The following is a 12,930-nucleotide window of genomic DNA, read 5'->3' on the forward strand; positions in this document are numbered from 1 at the left end:
TGTGGGCTGGTCAGGTAGTAGAAAGGGTGGGGGGTGGTGGTGAGATGGGGAGGGGATGTAAGAGGTGGGGGGAGGTGTCGGTGGGGGTGGGGGGAGGTGTCGGTGGGGGTGGGGGGAGAGAGGAGTCGACGCGTGCGCGGAGAGAAGTGTCGGGGGAGAGAGGTGTGGGGGGGGAGAGAGGTGTGTGGGGGGGAGAGAGGTGTGGGGGGGGAGAGGTGTGGGGGGGGAGAGAGGTGTGGGGGGGGAGTGAGGTGTGGGGGGGGGGGAGAGAGGTGTGGGGGGGGGGGAGAGGTGTGGGGGGGGAGAGAGGTGTGGGGGGGAGAGAGGTGTGGGGGGGAGAGAGGTGTGGGGGGGAGAGAGGTGTGGGGGGGAGAGAGGTGTGGGGGGGGAGAGAGGTGTGGGGGGGAGAGAGGTGTGGGGGGGGAGAGAGGTGTGGGGGGGAGAGAGGTGTGGGGGGGAGAGAGGTGTGGGGGGGAGAGAGGTGTGGGGGGAGAGAGGTGTGGGGGGAGAGAGGTGTGGGGGGAGAGAGGTGTGGGGGGAGAGAGGTGTGGGGGGAGAGAGGTGTGGGGGGAGAGAGGTGTGGGGGGAGAGAGGTGTGGGGGGAGAGAGGTGTGGGGGGAGAGAGGTGTGGGGGGAGAGAGGTGTGGGGGAGAGAGGTGTGGGGGGAGAGAGGTGTGGGGGGAGAGAGGTGTGGGGGGAGAGAGGTGTGGGGGGAGAGAGGTGTGGGGGGAGAGAGGTGTGGGGGGAGAGAGGTGTGGGGGGAGAGAGGTGTGGGGGGGAGAGAGGTGTGGGGGGAGAGAGGTGTGGGGGGAGAGAGGTGTGGGGGGAGAGAGGTGTGGGGGGAGAGAGGTGTGGGGGGAGAGAGGTGTGGGGGGAGAGAGGTGTGGGGGGAGAGAGGTGTGGGGGGAGAGAGGTGTGGGGGAGAGAGGTGTGAGAGGTTCAAATGGCTCTGAGCACTATCGGGGTTAACTTCGCAGGGGGGGAGGGATTTCAAGTGATTGGTTTGGACAACCAAGATAGTATTGAATATCTTTAGATAGTATTGAATATCTTTCACATGGATGGCTGGTCATAGAAGCCGAAATGCACAATATTTCAAAGGCCTTTCAAATGTGAGTGACAAATTTGTGTAATTATGATAACTTTATTATTCCATGTACACGAAATCTTGTTAAGATCTTACAGGAAGCAGTCTCTCATAGAAATCTGTGGCAACTGGCTCTCAGGAGGGAGCACGAGCAGCAAGGCTTGCAAAGTGGGAGTTCTTCCTGGTGGTGTGTGTGTGTGTTGAGACAGCAGATGTCTACACTTGCAGCTGCCAATCTAGAGTGTTTGTTGTCAGCACCATTTGCAATAGAGAGCACCCATGTCGAGTTTGTGCTAACTTGGTACCCACTGCAGAATTCAGTTGGTCTAAGCCACTTCAATGGGCAAGATCATCATTTACCCTCATATCACAGAGTCCCACCCATTGACCGCATTCCATTTAATACACAAAATGAAGTTAACTGTCAATCAGTTCAGCAGTTTCCTCCTGAGTGCCATGCAGAAACCACATTATTTCAAACCAGCAACACATTCACCTCAGACTGCTGCAGGCAGTGAGCGACAGTGTGGCAGCTCTGGGATTTTACATGTGCACCCACACTCCATGGGGTATGTAGTGCATAATTTGTAAAAGCCCCCCTTATATGATTCCAACACTTCATCTGAACATGGCTTATCAACCAATTTCTTTGTTTTTAAAGAAAAGTGACTGCAATATAAGTACTTTTGTTGTTGTTGTTGTTGTTGTCTTCAGTCCTGAGACTGGTTTGATGCAGCTCTCCGTGCTACTCTATCCTGTGCAAGCTTCTTCAACTCCCAGTACCTACTGCAACCTACATCCTTCTGAATCTGCTTAGTGTATTCATCTCTTGGTCTCCCTCTACGATTTTTACCTTCCACGCTGCCCTCCAATACTAAATTGGTGATCCCTTGATGCCTCAGAACATGTCGTAACAACCAATCCCTTCTTCTAGTCAAGTTGTGCCACAAACTCCTCTTCTCCCCAATTCTTTTCAATACCTCCTCGTTAGTTATGTGATCTACCCATCTAATATTCAGCATTCTTCTGTAGCACCACATTTCGAAAGCATCTATTCTCTTCTTGTCCAAAGTATTTATCGTCCATGTTTCACTTCCAACCATGGCTACACTCCATACAAATACTTTCAGAAACAACTTCCTGACAAATCTATACTCTATGTTAACAAATTTCTCTTCATCAGAAAGACTTTCCTTGCCATTGCCAGTCTACATTTTACATCCTCTCAACTTCAACCATCATCAGTTATTTTGCTCCACAAATAGCAAAACTCCTTTACTACTTTAAGTGTCTCATTTCCTAATCTAATTCCCTCAGCATCACCAAACTTAATTCGACTACATTCCATTATCCTCGTTTTGCTTTTATTGATGTTCAGCTTATACCCTCCTTTCAAGACACTGTCCATTCAGTTCAACTGCTCTTCCAAGTCCTTTGCTGTCTCTGACAGAATTACAATGTCATCAGCGAACCTCAAAGTTTTTATTTCTTCTCCATAGATCTTAATACCTACTCCAAAATTTTCTTTTGTTTTCTTTACTACTTGCTCAATATACAGAGTGAATAGCATCGGGGACAGGCTACAACCCTGTCTCACTCCCTTCCCAACCGATGCTTCCCTTTCATACCCCTCGACTCTTATAACTGCCATCTGGTTTCTGTACAAATTGTAAATAGCCTTTCGCTCCCTGTATTTTACCCCTGCTACCTTCAGAATTTGGAAGAGAGTATTCCAGTCAACATTGTCAAAAGCTTTCTCTAAGTCTACAAATGCTAGAAATGTAGGTTTGCCTTTCCTTAATCTAGCTTCTAAGATAAGTCGTAGGGTCAGTATTGCCTCACGTGTTCCAACATTTCTGCGGAATCCAAACTGATCTTCTCCGAGGTCGGCTTCTACCAGTTTTTTCATTCGTCTGTAAAGAATTCGCGTTAGTATTTTGCATCTGTGACTTATTAAACTGATTGTTCGGTAATTTCCACATCTGTCAGCACCTGCTTTCTTTGGGATTGGCATTATTATATTCTTCTTGACGTGTGAGGGTATTTCACCTGTCTCATACACCTTGCTCACCAGATGGTAGAGTTTTGTCAGGACTGGCTCTCCCAAGGCCGTCAGTAGTTCTAATAGAATGTTGTCTAGTCCCGGTGCCTTGTTTCGACTCAGGTCTTTCAGTGCTCTGTCAAACTCTTCACACAGTATCATATGTCCTATTTCATCTTCATCTACATACTCTTCCATTTCCATGATATTGTCCTCAAGTACATCGCACTTCTATAGACCTTCCACCTTTCTGCTTTCTCTTCTTCGCTTAGAACTAGGTTTCCATCTGAGCTCTTGATATTCATACAAGTGGTTCTCTTTTCTCCAAAGGTCTCTAAGTTTCCTGTAGGCAGTATCTGTGTTACCCCCTAGTGAGATAAGCCTCTACATCCTTACATTTGTCCTCTAGCCATCCCTGCTTAGCCATTTTGCCCTTTTTTCGATTTCATTTTTGAGACGCCTGTATTCCTTTTTGCCTGCTTGATTTACTGAATTTTTATATTTTCTCCTTTCATCTATTAAATTCAATATTTCTTCTGTTACCCAAGGATTTCTACTAGCCCTCTTCTTGTGTGTGTGTGTGTGTGTGTGTGTGTGTGTGTGTGTTTTTGATAGCCCTCTTCTTTTTACCTACTTGATCCTCTGCTGCCTTCATTACTTCATCTCTCAAAGTTACCCATTCTTCTTCTACTGTATTTCTTTCCCCCCATTCCTGTCAATTGTTCCCTTATGCTCTCCCTGAAACTCTGTACAACCTCTGGGTTTCCTTCAGTTTTAATCTACAGTTTATAACCAATAGATTGTGGTCAGAGTCCACATCTGCCCCTGGAAATGTCTTACAATTTAAAACCTGGTTCCTAAATCTCTGTCTTACCATTATATAATCTATCTGAAACCTGTCAGAATCTCCAGGCTTCTTCCATGTATACAACCTTCTTTTATGATTCTTGAACCAAGTGTTAGCTATGATTAAATTGTGCTCTGTGCTAAATTCTACCAGGCAGCTTCCTCTTTCATTTCTTAGCCCCAATCCATATTCACCTACCACGTTTCCTTCTCTCCCTTTTCCTACTACCGAATTCCAGTCACCCATGACTATAAAATTTTTGTCTCCCTTCACTATCTGAATAATTTCTTTTATTTCATCATACATTTCTTCAGTTTCTTCGCAGGACTTTATAATTTACATTTACACAATACCATACAAAAACTTATGAAATATAACTGTACTTACATTAATATCAGCCATGAGTGCTACAATAACAATACATATCCAGTTGAAAAGAAGTAAGAACAGATAATCAGCAGGGCGACCATCAAAAATACCTAAAACAATGAGAAAAACATTAGCAGGATTTGTAAATCATATTAAAAAAACAACACTGCATATATCAATTCAAATTATCTCCTCAACACCTATTCCTCACAGTAGCTAAAAACTATTCCTTATGGAACCTAAATAAAATATTTTTATACTGACTATAATCTTCGAAAATGGTATAGAAAATATTTACCACACAGCACTAAACAAAGGGTCAAAGAGTGAGCAAATGTTGACACACTAATGCAGCTTTACAGCAGTAACTATATTGTAATGGAAACAAAATAAATGGTAATTCATCTAATGACGTGTTATTCAGAGAATGTGTGGCGGTTGTGGATCCTGTAGTACCCAATACACAAGCTGTGATCAAAAAGTAACGGGTGTTTTTATTTTTCTTTATGAATCTTTATTCATAGTCAACTTTGTCCCCTTCAGACTAATCCACCTCAGATGTAATACACTTGCACCAGTGATTTTTCCACTCCAGGAAGCATATCTGGAGCCCACTTTCCATTACGGTGTTTAGCTCCTTCAGCTCTCCTCAACGGTGGCAACACAATGTCCTTTCATGGTTCTCTTCAGCCTTGGTAATAGAGAGAAGTTGCAAGGGGCCATGTCCTGTGAATACAGTGGCTGAGGCAACACAACAGTTTTGTTTTTTGCCAAAAAAACACAAACAATCATGATCAGGAGCATGACTGTGATGTAATTTCCTCGAGTGGTTTTGCGACAATTGTGGTCATTTTCTCCGGACTGCTTCATGCAAATGGTGCATAACTTACAGGTAGCATACCTTATTAACTGTAGAACCATAACACAGGAGCCCCCGAAGCATTATCCCATTGTAATCAAAGAAAACAGAAGAATCTTCATGTGATCGAAATTCTTGAATTTTTTTTGGTCTTGGCTCTTCAGGCAGTTTCCATTGGGATGACTGGGCCTTAGTTTCATCGTAATATCCATATACCCATGCTTTGTCACCTTTCATAAGTCCCGGATCATTGTCGACTACATTCAATACTTTCTGGGGTATGTCTACGCAATGCGTTTCTGGTCTAAATTCAACAATTTTGGAACAAACTTGGTTGCTACCTCTTTCATGCCTAAAACATCTGAAAAAATTCCTTGACATGAGCCAAAAGGTACGCCAACATCATGAGCAACCCCTCTACTGGTGATTCGGCGATTTTCCAGAGCCATTTTCTTTACTTCTTCCACATTATTGTTAGTAATTGCGCTAGGGTGCCCAGGGTGGTGGTCGTCATCTGTCTTCTCAAACCACTTAAACATTTATACCACCAATAAACTTTTGTCTTACTCCTAGTAGATTTGCCTAAAGACACAATTAACATTTTGGATATGGTGCTGCATTTTCTTCCATTTTTTAAAGCAAATTCTTTGAACCATCTTTATCGAAAGAAAAAATTATCTGAGTACTTGAAAACACTGTCAAAAACTAAGTATTCAAAACAGCTAAAATGCAAACATACATCAAGAAAATGTATATGAACAACATAAAAAATAAATAAATTGAAAATCCTATGAGCACAACCCACTAAATTAAAAAATTCCCATTACTTTTTATCACATCTTGCATCAGTTCAGTTCACACCTATGAAACTTCATCGACACTGTTCTGTCAGCAGTTTCCATTTGACTGTAGATCGCCAGACTAAATTCCCCCCAACAGACCATTGTATACATGGTATTTCAAAAAATACGTCTACAAACTTTTGGAGACCGGTTCCTTACGCCAAATCAAGAAAAACCATGAAGTAAACACTTGCTCTAAAATGTGTACCTTAAGATATATGAGCACTACGACATCTTTGCTCCTGTGAAACACATCTCTTATATTGAAAAAGGGCTGATAGCTCTTATTGTGCACATTTTAAATCCCATGTTGACATTTATGAGTCAGGAACCTATCCTCAAAGTTTTTAACACCCTGCATAACCACATGCACCACACTACTCCTGTGACTATCCGCCAATCCCCAGTTCTTGTTTCTCCCATCTATGTGCCTCATTCTTGTTATCTCACCCTCAGGTTCAAGCTGCACTACAGGGGTGACAGAGGTTCCATACCTTGGATTATGTGAGTACTTCAGAAATAAGACTTACCTGTCAAATGCTTGGTTACCAACACCAACTGTTTTATGTTAATAACCCTCTTATCCCCCCTCACCTGATTCAAATCCCCTCCCCCTCTCCCCTCATCCTCCTTGCAGACTTATCCATCACAATTTTAATGTTTCTTCACTTTGTCATGTCCATCTTTATTTCATGATTTTACTTTTCTTGGCTACTGCTGCTCTGCAGTTCACTGCTTACAATTTTCTCTGCTGCTGTTACTTTTTGCCACGTGCAGTATGTATTTTCATTCTCTCAGACTTAACTGGCCTCTCCCCCATTTTCTCCAATGTAATTCTCACATAATTATAAAATTACATTATAGATATTCCTCTCAACCTCAAGCTTTTTCCTATTAAACTACACTGAACTCTTACTGGCCTTTCCCTCAGTTATCTGACCCACATTCAGCATCTAGTTGTTCACACAGAAATGACAAGCACAACAATGAATTATCGTGTGTGACAATATTGTTAATTATGGTGTTAAATAATTCTATACATACTTGAAATGGTGGCTTTCTTTACAGTTCAGTATCATCACTTCTAAAAGGAAACATGTTACACTAGACCTTATGGACAAACTTTAAATTTTAGGTAAGTTGAACTGAGGTTCTCTGCAGAAAGCCACCACCACTGATTAAATTGTTGGGTGAACAACTATTTTTGGCATCAAAAATGAAACAAGACATTATTCGACAGGATGCAACTCAAATGGAGATCGAACTGGGTAAATGGGAGGTGATATGAAAGAGTGAGAAATAAGAACTTGACTGGTTCATACAACAACACAGTAAAGGAATTCCATTCAGTGGCCCCATAATAGGGGGAAAAACAGTTGCATTTTAGAAACAACTTGATGGCAGTAGCTTTGTTTGCAGCAAGAGAGGGTTGGCTATCACACTGGCAAGACCAACATGGCATGCAGCAAGTGACAGTCAATGGCGAAACTTGCTCAGCTAACAAAAAAGATGCATGTAGGTTTGTAACCAAGATATGGAAGACAACAGAGGAAGAAGATTTTAACTTCTGATGCCCTGTACAATGCTGATGAAACCAGCCTGTTTTACAAGATGCTTCCTTCAAAAACATTAACTGCCAAGAAGAAGAAAAAGTTCATGTGCACAAACAACAGAAACAATGCGTGTTGGAATGCAAATGAGAGTCAAACTACTGTTCATAGTGACTGGGAAATCTCAACATCTACAGTGTTTTCAAAAAAAGTAATCAAAATACACTACCAATGCAACAATGCACTGAGAAGAACACGTGGAGGGACAGAAATAGTCTCTCAGTGGTTCCACAAACCATTTGCACCATTCACAAGAGAAGAGCTAAAGAAGAAAAACATTCTTCTGAAAGCTATCCTTATAACTGACAGTGCTTCCCGTCATCCTTCCGGCTTGACTCTACAGTCTGATGGAATACACTACAAACACACTTACTTTCATCCAATTCACAGCTCTGCTTTAGCCCACTGATTAGTGAATTGTGAAATCAAATTAAAACATCACTATCAACACGGACTTCTTGTCCGCTTGCCACACAAAACTGAAAAAGATTCTAGCGAGGCTATGTTGAAGGTGCGGAAAGAAACCAACTTACATGATGTTTTCCAAACAGCAGAGGCATGAGAAGGTGGAGACTGGTACTACCAAAATGAAGAGCTAGAGAAAACTGTGATTATCCACTGATGCTAAGTTGGAGCCAGTACTGAGCAACAGCCATGAGCCAGTCAATTCAAATTGTCAGTTGCTGACGCTTTGTACACCGACATGTTCCACACGCTTCCAGGAGGAGGAGATACTCGTGAAGATTATGTTGCTAAGTGGCTGAACGAGGAAAACTGTGATACAGATCAAACTTTAATAGATGAAGAAATAATCCAAAGCCTACAAGAAAGAAAAGATGAAACTGATGAAGAGGACAAGAGGAGTGGAGAGCATGATGATTTCTCACACTGCTGATGCTGAAGCTGCAGGTATCTTCCTTCAGTACATTAAGCAACAACCAGATAATGCAGTACTAACGTAATGCTTGCAAAGCAGATGCATGATAAAGCACACTGCTGTTGATATAATCATTGTGACAACTCAAAATTTGGGGCATGTTTCACAGTGAGTGATAGTACTGAATATGAACACTTTAAAGGACTAAGTTTTCAATGACAATAAATGTATCTTTGGATTTATTAAAGCCTAATGAGCCAAAATATTATGAACACCTGTTTAATAGTGTGTTATTCCACTTTTCACACACAATGAAAAAGAGATTCAGTCTGGCACGGATTCTACAAGTCCTTGACAGAATTCGAAAAGTATGTGGCACCAGATGCCCATGCACATATCAAGTAGTTCCCACAAACTGTAAGATGGTGCGCAAGATGTGTTCCAATGGGTACAGATCAGGCACACTTGCTGGCCAAGACATCAATGCGAGTTCACTATAATGCCCCTAAAGCCATTGTCGCACGATTCTGACCTTGCAACAGGGACAGTTATCCTGCTGGAAGATGTCATTGCCAAAGGGGAAGACTTCAAGCACGAAGTGATGCAGGTCGTACGAAATAATGTTCACATAGTCCACTGCAGTCATGATGCCTTCAATTACCACCACAGATCCCATCAAAGCCCAGGTCAATGTACCCCACAGCATAATTTTGTCCTCACCAGACTCACAGGACTGGACGTGTGTGCAGCCTGTAAGGACCCAATCATCAACCTGGTGTAACAAGAAATGCGATTCATTTGATGCACAAGGTACACAGTGAGAACTCAGTGAAGCTGTGCCCACAGCAAACAGAACTGATGTCATTGGGTCAATACAGGAACAAGTAGGGGTTGTGTGATGTGGAGTTCCATGTCCAACAGTGGCCTTTGAACATCGTGCTCCAAAACACTCATACCTGCACCAGCACTGTACTCTGCCACAGATTGCTGCCTATCCTGCATCCTCTGACCTCTGTGATGGGACATGGTCATCCAATACCGTGCGGCCTACTCATTTCACCATCCTTCATCCTATTTCCATAGGTGCTCTCAACAGTAGTATGTCAACAGGTGACCAGCTTCGCTATTTAAAAGATTCTCGTTTCCAGCTGCAGTGCCACAAAAATGTGCCCTTTGTCCAAATCATTTATATCAGTGGATTTCCGCAGTTTTGGCCTGTATCTTCACTATAATGACTGCCACTTCATCTCTCTTCTGCTTACACTTTTTCCTTACAGTGTGACGTGGTCACAACACCACCAGAGGCATTCAGTGCAAAGTCCCACTGAGAGGAAATAAGTGCAGGTGACTCCTGTATATAAGAAGGGTAAAAGAGTGGACCCACAAAATTACACAGCAACACCCATACACATAAGCACCTGTCCACAGATCAGCTGGGATTTGGAAAGCACTGTTCACGTGAACTCAGCTTGCCCTTTTCTCGTACGATATCCCACAAACCGTGGATGAAAGGCAATAGCAGATTCCATATTCCTAGATTTCCGGAAAGCACAATGCTTCACTGCAAACTTAACTGTGGTTCGAGTATGTGGAACAGGTTGTCATATATGTGACTAGCACAAAGATTTCTTAAGTGAAAGAACACAGTACGTTGTCCTGGATGGCGAGTGTTCAAAACAAACAAGTTCTCCACTTAAGTGTGATAGGATCACGTTTGTTCTCTATATTTACAAATAATCTGGAGGATGGGGTGAGCAGCAGTGGTTTGCTGATGATTCTGAAGTGTATGGGAAAGTGTTTTCATTGATTGACTACAGGAGGGTACAGGATGACTAACAGAATTTCTATGTGCTGTGGTGAATGGCAACTTCCTCTCAATCTAAAAAATGTATGTTAATGCAGAGAAGTAGAAAAAACAATCCCTTAAAATTCTAAGTACAGGATTAGTGGTGTGCTGCTCAATTGACTGATTAACATTACAAAGTTATGAGAAATGGAATGAGCACATAAGGTTGATTTTAGGAAATGCGAATGGCCGACTTCAGTTAACTGACAAATGCTAGGAAAGTTTACCTCAGTTATAAAAGAAACGACATACAGAACACTTGTTTGTAACTCACTCTTGAGTACTGCTTGAGTGTTTGTGATCCCTCAAGGTCAGATTAAATGAAGATGTCAAAGAAATTCAAAGGCATGCTGCCAGAGATTTACCAGCATGTTCAATCAACACATTACAGAAATACTCTGTGGACACCAAGGGAAATCTGTGGAAGGAAGTTACGTTCTTTTTGCAGAATACTATTGACAAAGTTTAGAGAGCTGGTGTTTCAGACTGAATGCAGACTGATTCTGCTGGCACCAACATAAATTTTGGTTAAGGAGCACAAAGAAAAGACAAGAGAAACTGGGGTCTATACTGAGGCATGTAGACAGTCTTTTTTGCCTCACTCCATTTGAGTGTAACTGGAAAGAGCACGAATACCAGTGACGCAAGGCACCCTCCGTCTTAGGTTGCCTGTGGGGTATTTAGGCAGATGTAGATGTACCTGTACCCACATGAGCCACACACAAATGTGTCATGTCATACTGTGCTAATTCCACACACCTGGTAATCGGTCATCAAGTTCCACTCACTTTCCTTTATTGCACATAACTCACCCAGATTAATAGATAGTTAAGACTCCTGTTGCATCAGGCCTTTAACTACTAATCACAACACTTCGATATGAACATGTTACTTAAGAGCATATTTTAACACTCACAGTGGCATATCTATTATTAATATTGTGGTCCAATCAGGTAATCTTACCGTTCCCAACTTCATTTATCTCACCCTCTTAGGTTGCGTTTCTAATATAACAAATAATGAGACAACAAATTTCTGACACAATAGTCATGCATTCTTACCAGTTTCCAAAAGTAATGAATACTTGTATAAGAAGTATAAATTTATTAAGAAATGGAATCCTGTTGAAGCAGTAATGGGGTAGTAGAAGACAGCTGTGACTGGCCTCCATATCTGAAACATTCGAAAGCATTTGTAAGTCAGGTAAGACCTACATATCAAATGAACAATAATATATAATAATATAAAATATATAATAATAAAGATGTATCCACAACTGCCCCCCTCCCTCCCCCAAACTCATCCACAAAAATATTCTTTCAAAACCTCCATTAACATATCAGGAACACATATCTTCCGACATGTACAGTCAAATATCACCGAAGGCAGAAGAGCAGCATTTGTTTATCAAGCACTGAGACAGGAACAATCAGCAGTGAGTGCCAAAAATTGGCTTCTTCATATTTAGATGGACTTCTTTCTATTTAGAATTTTTGTCATTTCCTTTGCAAGGAAAAATTGATGTATGAACCACAATAAAGTAAATCATAGCTGAAAGATGCATTATTACTACTATTATTATTACTACTATTACTATTATTATTATCATCATCATCATCATCATCATCATCATCATCATCATCATCATCATCATCATCATTAATCCAGATAGTTGTTCCTGTTAACAAGTCACTTGCAGGATGCGGGGAGGCACGCCAGCCTCAGATCAAGTCTACCTTGCAGATTAACGATGAGGGCTGGTGTGTGGACAGTCTGGATGTGGGTTTTACGCAGATTCCCACATCAGGACTAGGCCCTGTTGTTCTGACAGTATCCTAAGGGGCAACGGTACCTGTCCCCACAAACTTGCAGGCATAGGCAGAAAGTGTCTGCTACCCACCAGGCAGTCTGATTAACGTGCCCAGCACACTTACGACATGCTCAGCCACCACTAGCCACCTGCATTTGGCCAGTGGAGTACAACTGTGTACACTACAGCCCTGCTGTAAAACTGCCTCCACATCAGCTATTTGCCCATCCCTGCCACCTGTGTCCATCCAGCTGCTCCCAGGCAGGCACGGGTTCTGGAAGAGCCTAGATTAAGTTAGTAATGGGCTCATACTCACATTCCACTTCAGTTACATGACTTACAAACATTTCAAAAATGCTCTCTCTCTCTCTCTCTCTCTCTCTCTGATAATAATAATAATAATAATAATTGACAGTAGATCTATCTGAAGAGAAAGCAAGAAGAACACGAAGCGTATTCTTGGAAAAAGAGTCAGTGAAAGACAGTCAGAGAATGAAGGAACTCTGAAGAAAGAGAAATGAACTTAAAGAATGAAGATTAATGTACAACACAGGCAGCTGAAACAATCAAATAAAAATTCAACCGTAGCAAATATTTGTGATCTCTCAGGTTTTCTTGGTGTGGAAGATTAATAGTGTACTCCCAGGTGTTCAGCCAAGTTGTTGCTGTTTCAATTTTATGCACAGGATTTTGAAGACTCATTCAGTCTTCTTTGGGTGCTCCGAGTTGTTCTGTGAATTAA

The 12,930-nt window shown here is 42.1% G+C and overlaps 1 protein-coding gene across 1 annotated transcript in view; it reads right to left on the bottom strand.

Moving 5' to 3' along the window:
* LOC126092066 (derlin-1) overlaps positions 1 to 12,930 on the bottom strand; it is a 156,744-nt gene that overhangs the window by 64,379 nt on the left and 79,435 nt on the right. The window contains exons 3-4 of the mRNA XM_049907480.1: positions 11,440 to 11,551; positions 4,363 to 4,454 (exon numbers count right to left, since the gene is read on the bottom strand). Of these exons, the coding sequence (XP_049763437.1) occupies positions 4,363 to 4,454; positions 11,440 to 11,551 (204 nt within the window). The remainder of the gene's footprint in view (positions 1 to 4,362; positions 4,455 to 11,439; positions 11,552 to 12,930) is intronic.

The sequence above is a fragment of the Schistocerca cancellata genome, chromosome 7 (assembly GCF_023864275.1).
Source record: "Schistocerca cancellata isolate TAMUIC-IGC-003103 chromosome 7, iqSchCanc2.1, whole genome shotgun sequence".
In the NCBI taxonomy this organism is placed as follows: domain Eukaryota; kingdom Metazoa; phylum Arthropoda; class Insecta; order Orthoptera; family Acrididae; genus Schistocerca; species Schistocerca cancellata.